Source organism: Pleuronectes platessa, chromosome 6, assembly GCF_947347685.1.
Source record: "Pleuronectes platessa chromosome 6, fPlePla1.1, whole genome shotgun sequence".
NCBI classification, from domain to species: Eukaryota; Metazoa; Chordata; class Actinopteri; order Pleuronectiformes; family Pleuronectidae; genus Pleuronectes; species Pleuronectes platessa.
The window spans coordinates 28,697,463-28,721,751 of NC_070631.1; the positions used below are offsets into that span (position 1 = coordinate 28,697,463).

At 42.2% G+C, this 24,289-nt stretch overlaps 1 protein-coding gene across 2 annotated transcripts in view; it reads left to right on the top strand.

The window, feature by feature from the left end:
• Nucleotides 1-488: 488 nt before the first annotated feature.
• vps13d (vacuolar protein sorting 13 homolog D) overlaps nucleotides 489-24,289 on the top strand; it is a 154,792-nt gene continuing 130,991 nt past the window's right edge. For both annotated transcript variants that reach the window (XM_053424767.1, XM_053424768.1), the window contains exons 1-5: nucleotides 489-1,059; nucleotides 7,952-8,130; nucleotides 9,289-9,366; nucleotides 11,386-11,576; nucleotides 23,448-23,528. In XM_053424767.1, the coding sequence (XP_053280742.1) occupies nucleotides 8,034-8,130; nucleotides 9,289-9,366; nucleotides 11,386-11,576; nucleotides 23,448-23,528 (447 nt within the window). In that variant the 5' untranslated portion in view covers nucleotides 489-1,059; nucleotides 7,952-8,033. The remainder of the gene's footprint in view (nucleotides 1,060-7,951; nucleotides 8,131-9,288; nucleotides 9,367-11,385; nucleotides 11,577-23,447; nucleotides 23,529-24,289) is intronic.

A 24,289-nucleotide genomic window follows, 5' to 3' on the forward strand; every position in this document is an offset into this window, starting at 1 on the left:
GTTTTCAGCCAGTGACAAAAAGATGTGAAGAATCCTTCCTTTTTGGATTGGTTGGTTCAGTCCAAGCCATCACAGAGTTTTACCTTCTTCTTCCTTATCTAATTATAAACTACTTTGTTTTAGCTGTAGTCTGATTTAATTTATTGTTTTCATCTTTTTTATTTAAATTTATTTAATCTTCTCATTAATTGTATTGACTTTTGTTACTTATTTATGTCCTGTCACGTATTCACTTTAAGATATTTGATAAACTTTGTATGTTAGACATATAATCTCTACGCCAATAGTCTTGTAAATGTTAATTTTTTCAATAAATAAAAAACCTGCCTCAGTACTGTGTTGCGTTCATGTACTCTTTTTTTGTCAAAATTTTACATAGGGATACACAGGGAAAATACGTACACTGCTTTAAGTAACCCTAAACCATAGTTTGCCTTTCAACGAAAAATGGCCATTTCTCCGTTTTCACACAAACACACCACGAGAGGACTGGTTTGTTTTTGTCACGTGAAAGGAAGTATATGGTAGAAGTTCAATGCTATTATGAAAGGTGTTTAATTACGCCGCAGCGAGACACAACTTCTAAGTCTTGAAATACAGCGAAAATGCATGTGTTCAATGAGGATTAACTGTTTGTCATTTTCTGAAAAAAGGAACCGGATAGTGACGCAACCGATATCATACCGCCCGCTTCCTGTTTGTAGCTACTCACCCCAGATATGCTAGCTAAGTGACAAGCTAACTGGGATCACAACCTTGTCCTGTCCGTGGTCATCCCAGGGATGAATGTTTTGTGCGGCTTAGTGATGGTTGCAGCTTTCCAGTAGGTTCGTTGTCATTTTCAAGTTGTCTTTTTTTAGCTAATGTTTATGAGTTAATCCCTGTTTGTGCGCGACATGTGGAGCATTTGACGCTAACTGTCCCTGTAGCGTTAGCCCTGTCCGGAGTGGTTTTGACCAGACATGACCACCTTCTGGCAGTGGCATTAGGCTGGCAGCGACATGGACACAGCAGAGCTGGGTCGATAAGCAACGAAGAGCTTCAGTTGTTGTCTTTTCGGTGAGTCAGTATTGCTGATGTTGGTTATTGTATTTGTATTCCTAACAATGAGTTCATTATGGTTGTGGCCAGGTGTCGCTGTCTATTTAACGTCTAACTTTATACGAAGGTCACGGTCCCTCAGCCAACGCCGGTTATTTGAAAGCAGCCTTGGGTAACAATATAGCAATTGGATGCTAAATCAGTAGCGGCTGGTGAAAAATATTCTTGGTGGGGCTGTGCTGTGCCACACTCAGTTTTCAGTAACCAACCTACTACGTTTTAACACAAACCGCAGGATACCAGTTCTTTGTCAAATAGTAGGCAATTATTTAACTCCAATAATTAACATTTCAGTCATTTTAAATCAAAAACAGATAGCTAACAGAAAACTGCATACTGCAAAAATTCACTTAGAAAACTAAATCAAGATAATATATACAAAATAATAATAAGCCGATTGATAAATAATGCAAATTATTATTAGTTTTTGCCCTGGTTCTCAGATAGTAAGTAGAGTATGCATTATTAAACTACAGACTTAGTCTGATTACTAGTGTTTACTAAGTACACATTCTTGAAACATACAGTACTATTAACAAACGCTATTAAGACAAAATAAAAGGAGGTGCCATACTGCATATCTTATGAGGTAAACTTTAGAGTGAAATATTCTTTCCCAAATTGTACATTTTATTTAACTGCTCATTACAGAAACAAGAGCAACAAATCGGTGGCTTTGCCACTGTGCATTTAAGTAATTTAAACAAAGTCATTCTAAGTATAAACACAAGGCATGCACTTGTAAACAGTGTGCAGAATTTACCATCTTAAGAAAAAAATAATTTAAAATTATAGGTGTCTTACTGCTCCCTAGTCAGTCACATTTCACACAACTGAATCATAGAAATTGCCTCTACTACTTTGAAAATATTTCGTAAATAAAGTTATAAATAAAAAACGGAGAAATGCACAGGTCACAAAGTCAACAGTACAACTGCATGTATGAACAGTTTCCTGAAGTTAATGAAATGGTCCCACTCCTCAGACTTTGGTTTTTAACCCTTTTGAACACAAGTCGCCTAACAGACGAGTGTGTGTGGAGCCACAACACAGCAGACATGAGGGGGTGTAAAGACCTTGAGCATCCCGTTCACGCCCCGGAGCTCGGCTGGCTTTCCGTGGAGCGATTTTCAGGTCCGCCGCCCGCACCGCGGTCACCAGCGAGATGAGCTCGCTCTGTGTGTCCGCCACGTTGGCCGACGACTTGACGCCCCTGTAGGTGATGCAGGCATGCTTCGCTATCTTCTGGATCAGAGGAGTTTTGTTTACCCGCGGCATTCTGGCTGCGGGTGAGGACAGCAGCCCAGTGCCCTACTCTCTTTCACACGTTGTAATCGCGCACGTTGCGGTAAGAAATCGAGATTTTATCGCAAATGCAATTAATCGTTCAGCCCTAATACATACAAACATGTCACATGTGAAATATAAAGTGTACAACTCTTATATTATTACCCAATAATTTAAGAAGACAGACAGTGAAACATAAAGGGTAATTTTACACATCTTTACATATTAACAAATATACAAAAAAACTAAATGAACGTATTGATAACAAAATTATGTTACAGCTTACCTCTGTAGACTGGTGTTCTCCTTTTCCTATTGTCCTCTGCTTCTTTGTGGGCTTCATCTTTCAGCATTCTCACAAAGCCCTGGGGCCTCTATGACAGTTTTAGGGCTGTCACTAACGACTATTTTTCTATAGATTAATCTGTAGACTATTTTAATGATTACTCGATTAATCTAAACTAGAGCTGTGAAAAATAACGCGTTAACGCGTTATGATTAAATTACAGGATTAATTCTTTTTTTAACGCATGCGCAGAAGGACCTTCCAATTCCGCCGCCTCTGCACTAGTCGCCGCTCTAATGCAGTCACGCCGGGTTCACACCGGACGCGGTAGCGACGCCGAAGCGCCGCTGTTATCAGCCTGCGGTAAAAACGGCATTTAATAATTTTTTTCAAGCATATACTTACTTGTTGCTCCAAAATTAACTGCATCAGCGTCCCAACATGTGTCATTTTTAGTGTTGTCTTTATACAACATGTTCCGAGGATCGTACACCTCTGTACTTCTCCACTTCAATTATTATTTTAATCCATGTTGACGAACTTCTCCGCTGTTTGCCCCGTTAAATGTCGGGTGTCGAGGGTAAATTACGTATTCTCCACTCAAGCCTATGTGGAGAATACGTAGCCCTCCCCCCCTCTCTCTCTCTCTCTTTATCTTTGACTGCTTGTGGGGCTGTAGTGGGCAGAGGGGGACATTAAATAATGTGGTTGGTAAAAGTGGTAAAATTAAAACTCCAAGACAACAGAACGTGAATACAAAGTATGGGATGCATATTTGATCATTTACATCATATAAAATATGTCATCTATATCGTTTAAAATCATTATTCAGTGTGTTTCCTGTCGCGATACGCTCGCGTCAAGCGGAAAAAATAGACTAGACGCCGAAACGATCGCTTCACGGCGCTAGGCAGCCGCGGCACAACGCTATGCTTCAGCCTCCGGTGTGTTCAGCGCTGCGGTTTAACATGGGAGTGGATGGGAGCCAGAGGATTGGCGCTGCGCCTACGCCTCGCTTCGGCGTCGCTTCCGCGTCCGGTGTGAACCCGGCGCAATGCAGTCAGACGGCAGCTGCCATTCAAACAAACAAACAACATGGATAATTCTGATGAACCTGAGGACCTTCTGGACGGGAAGATCGTGTTCCAAAAAAACAAAGATCGAACATTCAGTAAAACCAAGGTGATATGCACACTCTGCGAGAAGACGTTATCGTTTCACCGTAGCAATACCCGCCTAACCACCGCAACGCGAAGCATGTGTTGGTTGGCGAGGGGCGTTCAAGTGGAATGCGCCAAACCAGACTCACTCGCAGGACACATTGTGCAAAAGAAGCGGTCAGCTTTACTGTCAGAGAATTTGAACAAGTTAGTTTGCCTCACCAACTGGCTAAAGACCGAGTAGCTAAGAGGGCCTTTAGAGGCATTAGATTGTATCATGGTGTGGTTAATGGTTGTGTGACAAAAAATATAAAAAATGTCAACCATCCTATGGCTAAGAAGCTCAAATAATTTCTGTTTAATTTAAAAAAAAAAAGTTTTATTCAACCAACCACACAATGGCTAAGGAACCCGAATTCTGTTTAGGATGAAGATTATGTTAATGTTCCATATGGAAAAGCAATGATAACTGCTGAAGAACTGCTGAGTTGCAGCACAAAAGAAAAGTTAAATGTCATAAATCTTGTTTTCACAAAAATATTCCGAAAAAATCGGTAATGTGATTAATCATGAATAATCCATAGAAACCTGTGATTAATTTGATTAAAAATTGTAATCATTTCACAGCCCTAATCTAAACGCTTCCTTGGCTTTCCTTGGCGCGAAAAAGCCAGGAGCCTCCTATTATTATTTGTGCGGTTCACATGGGCTGCGATGCGCCTCGAGCCCTGCACTGATGGTTTCGGCGTCGAGTTCGCTTAATAATGTGCGTGAGACAGACTGTGTTCTAGGGATGGGCATTCGATTAAATCTTAATTGATCGTCGAGAGAATTAACGATCGATTTTTAATATTTTAATATAAAAATTTACTATTTATAGGCTATATTATAATGTGAAAATAGAAAAAAAAACGTGTTTCCTCATTGAGATCTTTATTACAAGATGAACAACTCTTGTGGCAGTTAAACAGGATTCGTTTAATGGTTAAACTTGGAAATATGCGCTGCTGTACTCTTAAGCCCCGATGAGAGAGCAGCAGCTAGCCGCTGAAAGCTAGCAGGATTTGACGGTTGACGACCTCTCAGTCCGGTTGTTGTCACATCCTCACTCCAGGAACCCCTCACCTAGACCCGGGTCTGTCCGGGCTCCCTTCCCCGTGGACTGAGGGTCCGTGTTGCGGACATGAAGCCGAGAAGCGGAGGCTAGCTTCGGGCTTCTTCCTCCAGCTGCTAACATCCTTGCTGTGCTGCATTCAGGGCAACTCGGATATTCCGACCTCCTGCCGCATAGCAAACATGCAATAGTTTCCATCGATGAAAAAAATAATGTCATCGACAAAATTCTTAATGATCAATTAATCGATCGTCAATTAATTATGCCCAACCCTACTGTGTACTAATGTTGACATCTTTATTCATCATTTACTCCCAAAACCAGTACATTGAACGGGTTACATACAATAACTAGCGGAGAAAGCAGAATCGCGGGCTGACGGCGCTGAGAAATGCGCATTCCGTGTGAACAGCCAGGTGCCAGCGTGCTTGAGAATAGCGCTGAGCGGAGCGGCACAGCGCTTTGGCGTCCGCTGTAAACCAGGCGTCACGTAGTTATATTGAAGAAGAACATGTGTTATAATGAATTGAAATAAAACGTTTTAGAAATCGAGAACGTAAATTGATAAAACAAAAAAAAAGATGCGTCGATTTAAAATATTGATGTCGACGCATTTTCAGTGTCGACGTCATCATTGACGTCGACTCATCGCGGCAGCCCTAGACAGTTTGAGGATCAAAGATACCTGAGTCTACGATGGTCTAGAATATTATTTGAAGGTAGTGCTCATACACAGTGTTAACAGCACAACTGTGGAAGTTCCCCTTTGTTGTTGAAGTTCCGGGAAGTGAGTGTGCCACCATTTCATCAAGCACTGCGGTTCGGTTTAATGCCCGGGAGAAGATCGCAGAAAACCCACGAGGTCTAAAAAGAAATTCTGATCCTGGGGATGTGTGATGTTGCCAGCTGCATAATGAGGTTCAACTGGTGCGCATAGCAGTGGATGTAGTGTGCATTTCCATAAAGATCACAGCAGTGATCATAGGCCTGTATGGCCCGTTATAGGCCTGTGCTCTTGTCACCCAGGGAGGATAGTCCTCAGCCTCTCCAACAGCTCTGTGGCAACTGAGTCAGTGTTTGCTTTCTGAAGCGGGATGAACTCGAAAAAACACTCTTGGATGATGTTATGACTGTCGATGTACCATAACACAAGCACCAACTGGCAGCTAGTGGAAACATCTGTCGTCTCATCAACCTAAATAGCAAGATAATCAGTATTGTGTACTTCATCCAGAATGCAATCTTTTAGAACTGACAGCATGCAGTCCAAACGTTTGTTTTGTACTGTCTTTGATTTGCCTTTAAATATGGTAGCTGTCTTGAGATGTTCATCCAACGCAGTGTCGAATGAAGCCACAAAATCTGCCAAACCCCTGAAAATGCCTGGGATGTCAGAATTTGACACAGTTAATTATCTTTGATAAAATTGTGTTTTCTCACCCCAATACTGTAGTCTTCATCGATCTGCGAAGCGATGTTAATTGTGTCCAACATTGCTAGCTTCATTGTATTTTCCATGTGCGCCCTCGTAGACTCATGTTTCTTTATTTTCTCGGATAAATGTTTCATATCTCTTACTACAGTAATAGTCCATGCTGTATCTGTTCCAGTATTTAAAAAAGTATACATGGAAAGCAAAAAAATGCATTTACATGGCTAAATCCTGCTAGCAAAGCCTTTCTGCTCTATAGGCCAGCGGCCACTGCGCTAAATAATTATTCTGCTAACTTTAATGTTAGTTGTCATTGACGACACAGACAACACACTGCAACAGTGTTTACGATGTTGTCTTATGTGAAATAAATGATCAGTCTAGCTCAGGGGTGGTCAAACTTTTTGACTCGCGGGCCACAATTGGTTCTAAAATTTGACAGAGGAGCCGGGCCAGGACCAGATGGATGGAGTGTTTTTGTGAACTAATATAAATGACATGGACAAATCATTACAAGAAAGGATTTGGCCTTTAACAGGTAGCAAAGCATTTATTAGCAAGGCAATTTAACAAAAACTCACATTCGGCGAAAGGCTTGCCATGGTAGTTAAATCTTGGATCGCAATTTGTCTGTGAAAAAAAATGTTGCAGAGTCTGTAAATTAACCGCCAACCTCTGAGCCTAGCCGCCCGTTCTTGCGTTGACTGCTTGCTAGCGTAGTGAGCATGCTTCGTAGCAAAGTGACGGCTGATCTTGTATTCCTTGAAAACTGCGACAGTTTCTCGGCATATCATTCATACAAGCCTGTGATTGGACTTCAGTGAAAAAGTATTTTGTTCTCCACTCCGTGTTAAATACTCGGCACTCATTGTCCACTTTTTGTTCCCTTGATCCGCTCATTTTACAGAAGGGCTCTCAGTGAAAAGCAAAAAAGTGAAGGGAGATCATGTGCCCTATCGAGCCCTATACACCACACTCCCGGTCAAATTGAATTTAGCTAACACTTTTATCCAAAGCGACTTACAATAAGTGCATTCAACCCCAAGGGTACAAACCCAGAACAACAAGAGCAAGAAAGTACAATTTCTTCCAAAATAAACCCAAGTTTGGCGGGCCGGATTAAAAAGCCCAACGGGCCGTACTTTGCCCATGTCTGATCTAGCTCATAAAAGTAGAAAATGCAACCCCTGCATTTTTCACCAAACCCTCTGTAAAATAGTGTGGCTTGGGCACTTACCTTTGTTCAACTTGTCAGTTTTAGGAATGAGTATATTTCCAGTGCCAGTTTCACCTGAAAGAGGTGACGTGCAGTGTAAACTTGAGCTTTCATTATGCAGTGGCCTTGTGTCCTTAGGATTCTTCAAAAGTATTTGAAGTCATAGCAAAGCATCTATCATGGCCGTGAACATAGTTAACCCTTTAAAATAACAGATTTTTAAATTGTGGTTTGCCAAATTATGAGGATGTATTTAGCCTAAATAAAGTACAGTTGTGATCCATTGAACAATTTTTTGCCATTGTGTAACTACTCTATCCAACAAATTAATGAAACATATGTTCCTATTTTTTAGACAGTGCACTCCTCAGGGAAACGAACAAGAGGGTGCTTTTCATATTCACTATAGAGAAGCTCTCATCTTTCCTGCTGCCAGGATGTTGGAGGGCCTAGTTGCCTGGGTGCTAAACACATACCTGGGCAAATATGTCAGCAACCTGAATACAGATCAGCTCTCCATTGCCCTTCTGAAAGGTATTTATACATTTCTATTTTTCTGGTCACCATAAGTTATTTTTACTTTACAAAGCATGCTGCAATCCAGGTGTCTGAATCTGGCTCACGTTTTTCAGCAATGTTAACACCATTTCTGCTTTGATGGTTGTACAGGTGGTTAATTACACATTAATACAGATAGTGCAGATCAATTTCCAGCCATCCATCCATTATCATTACCGCTTATCCTTGTGATTGGGGGCGAGATGTGGGGTACACCATGCCAGGTCGCCAGTTCATCCCACAGGGCCAATATACAGACACTTACAACCATTTGTAAGTGTGTTTACAACCAACACACTTTGTATGAGGCAAAATAAAAGTTTTGACTTGAACATATTTCAAGATTTGATGCTGCAACTTTAAGTATGAAAGTGTTGGGTGGACCACACTGCTTGCTTGCTATTTTGAAAACAACATATGGTACTGGAGTGATGCCTTCCAGTGAATTTGGAATGATAAACTAATGTGAATTAATGATGAACATTTTAACTAGCACCCTTCAAAAAACAATTACAAAGTGCTTTACAAATTAACAAGCAACGGTAAAAACTTAAAAAAACTTGAAGATTACACAATATAAGGTGACATCAGGGCAGAAATATAAGAATACAAATGTTATAGATGAAGAGTGAAAACACAAGAAAATAAGACATTTTTAAAATGATTTAAAAAACAGTCAATTGTGAATTCATAAGTCCTAAGAAGCCACATCTAAAAGGGACTTTGAGGGACACCTAGGCTCTCAAAAAAATGAATGATTGTTTGCTGTAACAGTGTAACATAAAACAGTCCAACAGAATCACAAACTAAATCCTCTAAAACGACCATACAATCATATCATTACATTATATTAGAACATTAGAGCCTTCATTATTTCTAACTTATTGCAGGGCTTTAAATTTATACTGCAGAAATCTGAGCTAGGTGTATCTAATATACTGGCAAATAATTGTATATTATAAAAGGAACATTTTTATGACACGAAAAACGCTGCTGTGTTAAAGACATTTAACACAATTCAGGCACAGTGTAAAAACTGTTTAACCCAATGTTCAATCTTAAACACTTGGTGTAATAGTGAGGCAGCACATGCTTGGCACAGACTATGATGATCTGTTTCCTATCATTACTCAGGTGCAGTGGAGTTGGAGAACCTCCCTCTGAGGAAAGATGCCCTCCGAGAGTTTGATCTGCCATTTGAAGTCAAAGCTGGTAAGAGACAATAGCTGACTGATATCACATGTTTTACCTCAGATTACATACACTGACTTCAACACTCATTTAGTTATTTTAATGCTGTCAACGTTGATCCATTCAGTTAAGGCTTGGATGCTGCACCAAAGCATTAAAATGTTAGGAGAAGCTCTGATTATAGTCTTCTTTTTTAATCACTCACATGTAGAGCTGATCATTATAATAGCCTGTAAATGTATATTTATGTTCCTGACAAAGCAGAGTGTCGCTTCTTCTGAAACAATGAAATTAAAAGGAGTTGCGAGATAACCTGCAGGAATATGATCATGATGGTGCTGTGTGTCTGTGTCTTAGTTTGATACGGTGAAGTAAAGTAATTAAATGATCAAATGACCTGGTGGTGATTATGACAACCCAGTTGCCCTCCACTGCTGTTGTTTATCTTAGGACATAGTGGTCGACAGACTGAAGGCACACTGACCCGCCCTCACTGACTGCTACAGAGCATCGGTCGCTTGTTTATTTAAACTTTATTATTATTGAATCTATTAGGTGTCCAAATTGCAACAAATTTGACACCGCGCTACCCTTGGCCATCTACATGCCAAGTGTGAAACTGATCAAATACAAGTATCAAAATGTATCTGTTTCACATTAGGGATGGGGGGAAATAAACGATTCAGTTACGAATCGCAGTTCTTGCGAATGACGGTTTTTAAATCGCCAAGCTGCCTCCCAAATCGATATTTTGTCTGTAGCCTACTTTTAATTATTTTATTTAAGGTGGAAAAAACAGTGCCGCTTATAATCCTACAGATGGCGCAATGCAATCTATTCGTTCATGATTTCCTTCCGTCTAGAAGCGCAGCTAGTGGACAAATAGTACACTTCAAAAAATGAAAGAAAATAAGGATCACACCAGTCAGTCAGTCAGTCAGTCGGCTCGATCGGCAGCGACACCGGCAGTCGCCGACCGTCATAATGCGCTTAATTGGTTTCTTCTCCGTCTCTCCGGGGTCCGGTTGTGGTAGTCCCGAGGGATTTCACTGCCTCCTTCCTTCGCCGTACTTCTGCTTTTACCTTCCCACTGCATCTCATCCTCACCTAATAAGAAGGCTTGACCCGCCCCCACATCACTATCAGGCGACCGCTTTTAAACAACAAAAAGGGGGGGGGGGTGTAGCCTAGGTGGCATACATTTCTTAATCTGACAGATTGTGTGCAGTTGACAGGGGCTATACAATAATAGGGCATATTTTTCTATCTATTGGCTGCCAAGCAGTCATTAAGTTAATGTTAATATTTAGGAATTAAAACTTGAAATAAAACTTTTAAACTCTAAGTGAATTTGACTGTATTGTATTTGAAGGTATGATTCAACTGTTTTCCATGGTCCAGTATTTAAAAAAAAAAAAAAAAATAACCAAAAGAAATCTTAATATCGAATCACAATACTTAAAGAATCGCAATACCAACAGAATCGCAATACATATCAAATCGCCACCTAAGTATCGTGATCGTATCATATCGGGAGGTCCCTGCTGATTCCCGTCCCTATTTCACATAGAGATAGATGGAAAGACAGATGATTTTGGGTGTCAATACAATCTATCATCAGAATAGATTATCAATAACATCTTTAGAAGCTTTACAAATACCTTACCTGAGCTCAAAAAGAGTCATAAATATCAATCCTGTAAATATGTCTGATGTCTTTTAAATCAAGATCCATGAATTATTCTCTGAGAAATCAACAGACATTTTGAAAAACATCCTATTCTGCATTGTAAAAGAAAGTGGAAAAAAAAAAATCTACATCCGATCCATCCCAAAATTGATGGGGTCTTAATTGACCCCTACGACATCCTTCCAGCGAATTTCATGGAAATCCACTTTTTCAACAGTAGTTGTATAATCCACCTCGGCAGATGTAGTTATATGTAAATGTATACCAAGATTCAGAGTATGTGTAATTGTGTTTTCACTCTTATGCAATTTTTTTTGCCATCACCCACACATCATGTTCTCTTTCACTAGGCTTCATTGGAAAGATTACCCTCCAGATCCCTTTTTACCGGCCTCACAGTGACCCATGGGCCATTTCCATGTCCCAGCTCAACCTGATCATTGGTCCAGTTCAGCTGCAGGAGTATGATGCAGAGAGAGAGAGAGAAGAGGAGAACGAGCGCAAAAAACGTCTCCTCCGGGCTCTCGAAGACAAATTCAAAGTAGGTGGATCAACACCATCATTTTCTATACATTTTATTTTACTGAGTTATGGTTAATGTAAAAAAAACTACAAATCCTTCAGTTCTCTTTCTTAGCATTCGTTTCGATGTCTCACTATGGGAAACGAGTTCCGCGTATTCACAGAAGCTCTTATACCAATTCGCGAGCCTTGAGTGGCTGGCAGTCGTGGCGTCTGCGTCAGGCTGGGGGGTTAGTATGAGGACGTAACTCATGAACCGGAGATTCAGCGCCGTGGCTCGACGCATATGCTAAACCCTCAAACGGAGCCACCCGTCCTGTTGGATTACAATGAGTAGAATGAGTCTGACAGGGAGGATTGTCTGGTGTCGGATGGTGACGACGAGAATTAGGATTCTATTTTTCCTACCACCTACACATGGTCTCAGCTCTCCAAGCCCAGCAAAGGGCTCAGGTAAGGCGGTTACGCCTCAGCCAAGTAAGGATATGCACGACATGTGCAAGCGGGGCGCGGAGAGACTGGGTATACCATGGCCTGAGGTCTTGGAGAAGGCCCCAAGGTCCCGCTACAAGGGGAAGAAATTACCCCAAGCTAAATGGACTGTGAGACAGCTTCTGCCTGTGTTCCCAGAGTTACTGGAGGAAGTCATCATCTCAAGCAAAACCACCATTAAAGGTGCGTCTTCCCTGGATTTTGAAGGGATAGACAAACATGCCATGGCCAGTATGCTGCCCATGGATCCGCTGATGGCAGCTCACCTTCACCCACAGCTGTCGGCTGCCTCATCCAGAGCTCCCACAATCTGCATGAAAGCTGAATGCTTCCAATCCGCCGTGACAAAGCAAGCTTATAAAGCAGCAGGTTTGACACTGAGGGCTGTCAACGTCACCTACATGTTGTCAGCATACCAGGCCAGCTTTTTGACGTGATAGCCGACATGCCAAAAAGTCCTGTGTGGGAAGAGATCCCCACAATTGCGGACATATGCCTACGCTTCGCTCTTTACAGGCGGTGGGGGAAGTGCATGTCGATGTTGGTGCTAAAAGAGAGGACGAGATCTATTCAAGAGGCGAAGAGACAGGGTTTAGATGTGGAACTGTTCAACACCACATCAATATCTCCCAAGCAGTCACACACAGTTTGTGAAAATAAAGGCTTTTCCACTGACGCATCCAGGCTCACAGCCGAGGGAGCAGGGATACAAATGTACATAAAAACACAAAGTTGTAGAGCACAGTGTTTTTCCCCTGAATCACAATAGGGAGACAGCGTCCCAGCTGTGCTGAAACATCACATTCTGCTTATCCAGAGTCAGTCAGTCCAAGCATGCGCAATAGTTCTTGGCTGCATGGGCCATGTCATACGCTAGGATAGGGGTTCCCAAAGTGGGGGTCCCGACCCACCGGGGGTCGCTAATTTTTAACCCTTTTATTGTATAAATATATACAGAAATTTGAGTTGAAATTAGAATAAAAACATGCAATAAAAACCTTTTGATTTTATTACAGCACTCAGTCTTTTGGGGTAGGAATATATTAGCATGGCACATCTTGACTTGTCAATATTTGCCCACTTTTTGCTCCAAATCTTTCATATTGCGAGGGCATCTCCTGTGCACAGCCCTCTGCAGATCACCCCACAGATGTTCAATTGGAATCAGGTCTGGGGTCTGGCTGGCCCATTCCAAACATTAACCTTCTTCTGGTGAAGCCATGTTTTTGTTGATTTGGATGTATGCTTTGGGTCGTTGTGGTGCTGATAGGTGAAATTCATCTTCATCTTCCGAACGGAAGCCTGAAGGTTTTGTGCCAAAACTGACTGGTATTTTTTAACTGTTCATAATTTCCTCCACCTTGACTAAGGCCCCTGTTCCAGCTGAAGTAAAACGGCCCCAAAGCATTATGCTGCCACCACCATGCATCACTGCGGGTATGGTGTTCTTTTGGTGATGTGCAGTGTTGTTTTTGCGCCAAACATACCTTTTGGAATTATGTGATTGTTGTCACATATAGTTCACAGCCAGTCTTTGCCAGAAATTCCTGCAGCTCCTTTAATGTTGCTGTCGGCCTCTTGGACGCCTCCCTGACCAGTTTTCTTGTTGTCTTTTCATAAATTTTGGAGGGATGTCCAGTACTTGGCAATGTCACCGTTGTGCCATATTTTCTCCACTTGATGATGATAGTCTTCACTGTGTATCATGGTATATCTAATGCCTTGGAAATTATTTTGTACCCTTCTCCTGACTGATACCTTTCAACAATGAGATCCCTCTGATGATTTGGAAGCTCTCTGCGGATCATGGCTCTTGCTGTAAGATGCAACTAAGAGAATGTCAGGAAAATCCTACTAAAACAGTTGAACTTTATTTTGGATTAATCTGAGTCACTGTAAATGATGGCAGGTGTGTACACTACTATTTAACATGAGTTTGATGTGATTGGTTAATTTTGAATACAGCCACATCCCCAGTTATAAGAGGGTGTACACACTTATGCAACAACATTATTTTATTTTTTTATTTTTAGTTTCCCCCCTAAAAGATTTCAGTTTGTTTTTTCAATCGAATTGTTCACGTTATAGGTCACATTAAAGGTGGAAAAAGTTCAGACAGGATTTATCTTTGTCTCATTTGTTTACATCACAAAAACCTTGCATTTTAACAGGGGTGTGTAGATTTTTTACATCCACTGTATCTGTAAGACGCAGTTCTGTAAATAACAATGTTTGACTCTTATTGGTAAAACAGCCCACCTGGAGGATGCCCCGCGGGTTGATGCTGCTCAACAGGTTAACGCCAGGGCCCTGCACATATACATTTAGTTTTTTCCCAATCCGCATGAAGGTATATTCCCTAAAACCAGCCCTTGTGGTCCAAGTAATATTTTCAACTATAAAATCTCTCCAATTTCACTCATCTCTAGGGCTGCCGCAATTAGTCGATGTCATTGATGACGTCGACGCTGAAAATGAGTTGACATCAATATTTTAAACCGACGCGTCGGACCCACACAAATTATGCATTTATGTTCTTCTTCAATATCACTACGTAACGCCGGGTTTACACCGTCAGTTTTTACACCCGGCTGTTTACACGGGGGGCACATTTCTCAGCGCCGGTCAGCCCGCGATTCTGCTTTCTCCACTTGTTGTTGTATGTAACCCGTTCAATGTACTGGTTTGGGGGTAAATGATGACAGTCTTCATAGCCCCCCTGCCCCCCCCCCCCCCCCCCCCCCCCCCCCCCCGCCTCTCTTTCTCACTTTTTCTCTGTGTCTATCTGCTTGTGTGCTTGTAGTGGATGGGCAGAGGGGGTCGTTTCATTTTGTGATTGGGAAAATTGGGGAAATTAAAACTCCAGGACAACATAAGGGGAATACAAAGTATGGGATGCATATTTGATAGTTTATATCATATAAAATATGTCATTAATATCGTTTAAGATCATTTCCCAGTGTGTTTCCTGGTGCGATACACTTGCGGCGAGCGAAAAAAATAGACTATCGTTCAATTGATTTGACAGTTGAATGACATGTAGGTTTAGCTAATAGGAAGCCCCTATGTTTGTATGTTTTGTACCAATAGGATGAGGCAATGAATGTGGGGGGCGGGGTCAGACACGGAAGTGAGGACCCGAATAAAGATGTCAATATTAGTACACAGTCTGTCTCACGCACATTATTAAGCCAACTTGACACACTTGATGCCGAAACCATCGGTGCAGGGCGCGAGACTATTAATCCACATCCTCTCCAGCAGAGGGAGCTAGACTTCTTTTCATGGTGAGCTATTGCCAGTGGTGTTTTGAAATATCTCATTCCCAAGTTCAAACCAAATGTTCCTCCCATTTGTACTATTCAGACATTTTTGCCAAGATACCCAGGACCTCTCCCTCTCATCAACCGTTACTATGACATTGGCCTGCAATTCCTTTATCTCTCACATAAAATGTATTATCTGATAAGTCTAAGCGAATTCTTGTGTATAAATAAGTTATTATTTTCCTTGTGGATTTGATTCTCCACCACATCAATCCAGTACTTTTCTAAATCAGTCGGTAATCTTTTAATCCATCCCATTCATTATGTGTCATCAAATAATGTTGTATTTAAAAATATCTGAAAATCTCATTAGGCAAAATGCCATATTGGATCCGAAGTTGTGAGAAAACCCTTAGAGTAGTTCCCTCAAATAACTAGTTTATCGTGGTCAGATCATTCCTTGCCCAACTACTAAAACCACTGTCCAGTTTTGCTGGCTAAAAGTAAAAAATATAAGCTATTTTAGTTGCCCTAGGTAATGACTGGTTAATTAAAAAATGTTCTTATCTTTGCCCCAAATATTTAGGGTACGGTTCAGTAACTCATTTTGAATCTTTTTTTTTCTGATAAAATTTTTATTGGGATTTGAAGGACAACATCAATCAAATTGTATTTGTATAGCCCATATTCACAAATTACAATTCATCTCATAGGGCTTTAACAGGGTGTGACATCCTCTGTCCTTAACCCTCAGCAAGAGTAAGGAAAAACTACTAAAAACCCTTTTAACAGGGTAAAAATATGTAGAAACCTCAGAGAGAGCCACATGTGAGGGATCCCTCTCCCAGGACGGACAGAAGTGCAATAGATGCCACGTGCAGGAGAACATCATCAATAATCAAAGTCTCTAGCAGCATTTGATGATGGTAGACATCCCGAAGGACAACCCCAACATGACATGCCAAGCAGTCCCGCTGCAAGCACAGTCCATGCTCAGCAACCATCTAGACCACGATCCACCATCCAGACCAGACGCCACTCCAGTCCTCAGTCACCGTCCACCGCCGCCCACCAGGACCCATCACAAGCCACCACCGCGGTCCTGGTCCACCGCCCGTGCCCAATGCCAACGCGACACAGGGTCCGCCACCAACATCATCATCATTCAACAGCACATAAATAAAGTAATTATCGTATACAAACATAAGCATACCCAAGTACTCACACAAACAGATACACACATACCGGATAATAATAAAATGAAAACATAAAAATAAAAAAAATAAAAAATATATATATATAACTGAAGATAAATATATAGCAAAAAATTAAGTAACATACATAAGATGTCATAAATGCAAAAGGAAAAAAAAAAAGAAGAAAAAAAGTGCCATTGAAGTGTAACCTAGTTAGATCTATCAAATGGTTAGATGCCGTCCACTATTTGCAGTACACAATAAAACTTAAACAGGGAACATGAACCAAAGAAAACAGGACCAGACGCGGGGGGGGCCTCAGTTCACACCAAAAGGCCTTTGAGAGCCTCCACTGTTCGAGCCCAGTACAATGACACTTCCTCCTTTGCACCATGGACGTGTGCTGTGGACAATTCCAGAAGCGCAACGTCTATGAAGTTGAGCAGCCACTGTCGCCGAGATAGTATATGGGGCGGTTTCCACCTTGTTGCGATCATCTTTTTAGCTGCAGTTAGGCCAGCCAGAAACACGCGCTTTGAGGATTTCGTGAGTTTTGGTTGAGAAAGATCATTTAAAATAAAAACAGATGGGGACAGGGGGATAGGAATGGACAATAGCAATGACAGTTCACTCTGCACCATCTTCCAAAAATGTTCAACCCCCGGGCATTCCCAAATCATGTGGAAAAAGGTGCCCACAGTGCCTGTAGTACATAGTGTACATTTAGGATTATCTTTAATTTTCATACAGTAAAGTTTACGAGGCGTCATGTACGTTCTGTGAATGGAATTTAGATGAATCTGTTGGTGGTCAGGGTTTCTGGATGACTGTTAAACTGTATCCCAGACCTCATCCCAGCTGAAGTCGGGGTCAAGGTCAGGAATATCTGCCCGCCAAGCTGCATTCACTGGCAGAGTAACATAAGATTTTTCTAGGAAATAACGATACAATTTAGATACAATTTTTCTGGATTCCCGGGCCTGACGAAAAAGTTTGATCAAAGAGTGTTCCTCAAGTGGACCTTGCCAGGGTACACCATATGTTTTCATGGCTGTTCTCAGCTGCAAGTAGAAATAAAAAGTGGAATGTTGCAAGTTGAACCGAAATGTGAGCTCTTCAAAAGAATATAGGCCCCTGTCCCCAAAAATGTCACCAAGGGAGTGAATCCCCTTGTCATACCACCGACCACTGACCAAACTTAATTGGGGATTTACCAATCAACAAACGATCATTATAAAAAATACGTGAATACGGGTTCCAATTAGATGAAATACCACAATTTTTTTCTGCTGCCCTCCAGACTGCTAATACGTGAGAGACAATGGGGCCATAGCTGACTTGAGATTTCTTTAGGGGAACATTGGAAAATAAGATTTCATTTAGTTTCAATGGACGAACCATATTCTCCTCCAATGTTCACCATGAAGTCTCGATACCCTCATCGAGCCAGCTGATCAGGGGTCGCAGAGTGAAGGCCCAGTGATATAATTTAGGGTTAGGCAGTGAGAGACCCCCGTCAGCTCTATCTCTCTGTGCCGTGGATAATCTGAGACGAGGACGTTTTCTGTTCCAGACAAAGTTAGAAATTATCTGCTGGGCCTTGTCCCAAAAACGTGGAGGTGGTGGCAAAGGCAGCATTGTACTCACAAAGTTAATCCGGGGAAGCACATTCATTTTAATAATAGATACACGAGATCTAAGAGAATTTGGCAGCGTGGACCATTTATCAAGGTCACGGGTTATGTCGGACAGAGTTTCTTCATAATTGGACTTGACAATGGACTGTACTGATGAGCTAATCTTAATGCCCAAATACTTAAAGTGGTTGACTACTGGAATATTTGCAGGTAAAGTTATGTTTCTCATTTGGTCATTCAGAGGTAAGAAAGCTGACTTTGTCCAATTTATTCTGTACCCAGATAGATCACTAAAACGTTGGGAAATAGATAAAACATTTAAACATGTGTCCGCATACAAAGATATGTAATGTGTGGTCCCAAACACCGTGATAGGAGTGATAGTTTTAGACATCCGGATTGACTGAGCGAGAGGCTCCAGAGAGAGTGCAAACAGGAGGGGACTCAAAGGGCATCCCTGTCTGGAGCCCCTCGCAACGTCAAATAGGGACGAGCAAGTCCTGCCCGTAAGCACCATAGCCTTTGGATTGGTATATAAGACTCCAGTACTGACCAGAGAAACTGCCACTCCAAACGATCAAATGCTTTCATAGCGTCTAACAAAAAGACAGCTGATGGTAGTTGTAATGAGGAGGCCCCGTGTATTATATGTATTAATCTCCTCATATTGTCCGCAGGCTGCCTGGATCTGATGAATCCTGTTTGGTCACAATTAATGAGTTTCGTCATAAAGGGTTGGAGCCTACGTGCAAGAAACTTAGCGTAAATTTTAATATCAGCATTTAAAAGGGATAAAGGTCTATAATTGGCACATTCAGAAGGATCCTTATCCTTTTTCAATAACAATGAAATGATAGCTACATTCACATCCCTGGAGAAAGCACCTCTCTCCAAGGAGGCCTGAATCATATCAAGAAATAAGGGCCCCAGACTATGCCAGAAAGCTGTGTAAAATTCTGGGGGGATCCCGTCCAGGCCAGGTGATTTGCCCTTGTGCATATCATCAGCTGCAGCCTTAAGCTCATTTAAAGTGAAAGGGGCGTTTAAACTTTGGGAGCCATTGTCTGTCATTTTAGGTAGTTGAATGGAACTCAAGAATTTGTTGCATAAATCTTTGTCGTGAGAAACCTCTGAGCTGTACAAGTCAGCATAGAAACTACGAAAAGAAGCATTGACTTCAGAGGGTTCTGTTAACATATGCCCGTCTTCTGATCTAATGGAGGTGATGTCAGCGAAATGTTCATTTGCTTTTTGCCTCAAGGAGAGTAAATGGCTGGGTCTGGCTCCATTAAAATAATATGTTTGGCGTGTTCTATGGATCAAGAATTCAGCACGCCGTTTGAGAATAGCATTAATGTCTTTTTTCACCAGGTCGTACTGCAATGCAACCTGATCATCAAAATTTTGTTGTAATAAGTTGTCCAATGTTGAAAGTTTGCGCTCCAACTGGGTCAGCCTGGAAGAGCGGGCTTTTCTTAAATTAGATACATACAGAGTAGCATTATTTCAAATAAAGCCTTTAACAGCGTCCCAGAGTATTCTCGGGTCACTGACTGACCCCTTGTTTATATTGATAAATTCACTAAGTTGAGCCATAAACTGAGTTCTGAATGACTCGTCACGAAGTAAGGTAGTATTAAAACGCCATTTAGGAGCTCGCAATGGAGTGGAGCGAATCAAGGCAAGAACAACTACAGCCTTGTGATTTGAAAGAGTGACTGGCAAGAGAGTGACTTCCATAATTTTTTTAAACAAGCCTCTAGAGGCAAAAATAAAATCAATACGCGAAAAGGACTTTGCTGAGAGGTGGGTAAAATCTCTGGAAGTAGGGTTCATCAAACGCCATAAATCTAACACACCAGTGTTATTTGACCAAGAGCGCAAGGCATCCGAACTCTGTTTTTGTTCTTTGTTTTCAGATTGACCGGATCTATCAAAGGAGTGGTCCAATACAGAATTAAAATCAGCACCTATGATTAGCTTAAAGTCAGGAAGATCAAGCAGAATTTTAGTTATCTGTTCATAAAATTGTGAGTCAAAAGTATTAGGGGCTTAAAGCGATACCAGCGCAATGTCTGTATTTTCTATATGAATTTTGGCAATAGTTATCCTGCCTTTATGGTCAGACCATGTATCCAGCAATTTAAAGTGCAGATTGCGACGGCAGATAATTGCTACACCTTTGGTTTTATTGGTGGCAGAAGAATGAGCAAGTATCCGAAAAAATCTATTAGATAAACGGTTCACATCACGTCTAACCATATGAGTTTCTTGTAGCATAGCAAAATGGGCTCCTTGTTTGCGAAGGAGGTCAAAAATGGCAACTCTTTTCACTGGATTATTTAAACCCCTTAGGCTTAGGACTTTCAACTGAAAACCCTCACCCATTACAAAGTAAAAACAGAGGCAAAAGGAGGGCAGCGTATTTGAAGGCTATGGATATATATCTCGGACAGGGGAAGCGAAGGGGGAAAGAAGAACCTCTGGACCTGCAATAATTCAGGAACATCTGAACAATACAAATAGAAACACAAAACAAGGAGAAGACAAGAACACCCATGTCTGTAACTCCTATGGAAGGAAAATAAGCTAGTCTCCACCGAGACTTCAAAACCACAAGGTGGTGTCAAAGACTTTCTCTAGCTTGAAAATGAAAAAGCTTCCTTAATTATTCAAACAAAAATCACCAAAAGGTGGCCAACTCCCCCGCTCAGATGGCTGCATAGGTGACCGCACCACCACACAGAAAGTTAAGGGGCGCAAAAAATAATGATAATATAAAATAAAGAAGGGGAGGGAGGGTTAACTAATGTGATGTGTGGGGAGCAGGTCACTGAAGTTAAGTGTATGACTCACCAGCTGCCAGCAGTACAATGAAAGGCAGATAACGGAAAAGTCACAGATTACACGTTACCGTCCAATAATGTCTTTGCATCCTCCGGATCCTTGAATGACTTCTGTACCCCGTTTACCCTGAATGACAGCACAGCAGGGAATATCATCTGAAAGCGGATGTTTCGCTTAATAAGCTCGGCGCAGACAGGGTTGAAGGCTCTGCGTGCAGAGCGGACCAGCGGAGGGATATCGGGAGCGAAGCGAATAGCCTGGTCCTCATGTTGTATGGTTCCTTTGCGTCTCGCTGCAGACCATATCATGGAGACATCTCTGGAGCGATGGATCTTGACAATGACAGGGCGAGGGCGACCTTCCAAAGGCGGCCCGAGACTTCTGTGTGCGCGGTGGATAGTGATGGATTGAACCGGGAGCTCCAGCACCTTGGGAATGAATCCTTCAAAGAAACAAACCGGGTCACCGCCTTCAGTCGACTCCTTGAGGTTTAAGAATCTGATGTCTTGTCGGGAGCGACCCTCTAGATCTGTGACTTTAGCTGTCAGCTCGGCATTTACTTTCTCCATCGCGGTTAGTTTCCTCTTAAGCGGTGTAACGTCGTCCTCCAAGGCGGAGACTGTCGGTCTGACGTGCAGTGAGAGAGTCGGTAGCTGCCGAGACCTTATCGATGCGTTTCAGTATGCTGTCAACTTTTTCCTCCAGAATCGATTCGAAGCTGGAGAAGAACTGCTGGATCTTAGTTTGCGTCCGCTTGCCCTCCTCAGCAACGACAGTGGCAATGTGTTTAAGCAGCGCATCATAAGAAAGCTCCGGTAACGAGCTTTTAGCGGTAGCAGCATGCTCGGTGTTAGCGTTAGCCTCACTCGGGTCAACAGGATCTTCTGCCATATCCCGGAGCTGGTCAACTTTTTGTTGTCTTGCAGACTTCGGTATTGCCAAGTTGGGTTAAGAGGATAGTTTGATATTTTTTTATGCTGGTTTAGCTGGTGAAAGATAAGTTATTTAACTCTGAGCGGGGGAGAGACGATGCCACGCTGCTCCTCTCTACCACACCATACCGGAAGTCCCCTTATTTTGAATCTTAAATATCCATAATACTTATGCCTCCATGAAAGGGAAGGCCGAAATTGATCTGGTCTCCACCCTACCCACGTTACAGCCGCCTGACTGTGGACTATTTTGCGTTGACCACTGTTCTTCTCCCTGCATGACCAGAGTGTCACGCTGTAGGTGGATGCGTTAGCACACAGGTGCCCGCACGTTCTGCTTTATGCATTTCCCCCTCTTGCCTAGATTCCGCCAACATTGTTTGGGATGGGGAACTGTCTGTCACTGATTTGAATCACTCCTCACTGGCCGTCCATTCATTGGCTGGCAGAAGTAAAACAGCTCCTCCATGGGTACCCCATGGCCTCTCCCGCTGCGCAGGGACCTGCTCTCCCAGCAGACAGGAGATACTTCACCCTCATCCGGAGCAGCTCGACCTGTGCCCTGGTGGAACGGCCAGATTTTCAACCACCGACTTCTGCAGAACAGCCGCGGTAATACATGTTGTGGCCTGTCCGTGCTTTACACAGGTATGTGAAGAGAACAAGGAGCTTAGGAAGGGGATCCGTTATTTGTGTCCTGAGACTCAGCCCCGCTGGGGCAAATCTATCACAGAACAAGGCTTTATCACTGTATTGCGTTCGCCTTCTCCAACCACAGGTTCCGACTGGTTTACGGGCACATTCTACCTTGGGTCTTTGGCCCTGTTTAAGGGAGTCTTTATCCTAGACATCTGCGCTGCAGCTAGCTGGTCTTGCCCCTCACGTTTGCGAGGTTCTACAGGTTGGATGTCAAATCCCCTGGCCTGACCCATGCTGTCCTGATCATGGGCTCCTCTGTGGATCTGCCTCATCCACTTCTTTCTACATGAAGTGGAGCTGGAGGTCAGTCCTCGAGATAAGCTTGTCTGGCAATACAGGAGTCTCCATATCCCATCGAAATGAATGATAAGAAAGAGAACTTTGGTTATTTTTGTAACCCTGGTGCTCTGAGTAGCATAAGTGATATGTCTCTCCAGACAGCCCTTCTTGATGCTGAAATGAAGCGAGAAGAGGTCTGCTTGTTTTGAGTGACGCCGCATCAGGCGTATCTAAGGGGCGGAACCCTGATGCTGACGGCGCGACTGCCAGCAACTCAGGGCTACTGAATTGGTACAAATGCTTCTGTGAATATGCGAGGGTGCGTATCCCATAGTGAGAAATCTCACTCATGCTACTCAGAGAACCAGGGTTACGACAGTAGCCTAAAGTTATCGAGGCTTTAAGAAATAGTTCAGGCTCACAGGGGCACTTGTAGACATGTAGAACATTAAAGTTGTTTGTCACTTATTCAATTAATTGAGGTAATTTTCCTGAATTCTTCCGTATGTACATGTGTGCCATTGTGTTTTTGTCCTCTCCAGAGTGAGTGTGAACGGAGGGGAGAGTCTTACTGGTATTCTGTCTCTGCCTCAGTGGTCACCAGGATTGTGGAAAACATTGAGGTAAGCTATCTTTAACATAAGACACTATGCGCTGTCCCTCCTCATACAAACTTATAATCAAGGGATATTCACCTTCTATTCCTATATTCTACAATAGTTAGCGGAAACATTAATCTATTATGTTCCATCATGGTATCGATGCAGTGCCTGTGCTGCTGCTTCTCATACTCTCTATGCTGTGTGCTTTAACCAAACTTGATGTGGGTGTAACTCTATACCAGCCACATGAATGGTTCAGTGCTATTCTCATTGGTTATTCATGTTGTCCGTCAAAACATGGATGGGACGAGTTCTATTAATGTTATATCGACATACGTTTCTATCGAAGAAAAGATATATCGCGATCATTATCGCTATCGTTTGATTGCCCAGCCCTAGTTCTCCCCTGACCCAAACTGCATCCTTCCAACAAGTTTCGTGGAAAATCATTCAATATTTTTATTTAATGCTGCTAACAAAAATAGGAACCAATATCTCTCATCAGCTCCAATAGTTAATCATCTTGTGAAACACTCCCAGCAGTACGAAGTAACAATCACACCAAAATCGGTTGATGTGTTGTGGAGTCATTTCACTGCGCAGCGGGTAATGAAGCATGAATGAGAGCCATTTAATATAACAAAATTGGTCTTTCAGTCAAAAAATCTATCTATACAGAGCAGTATTCTATCTTTACGAAGTGACAACAAAAAGTCCTTAGTGGTCATGGAAGATATGAGGAATCATGAAGAAACTTTGCCCTAATAAGCATAGTCCAGTGC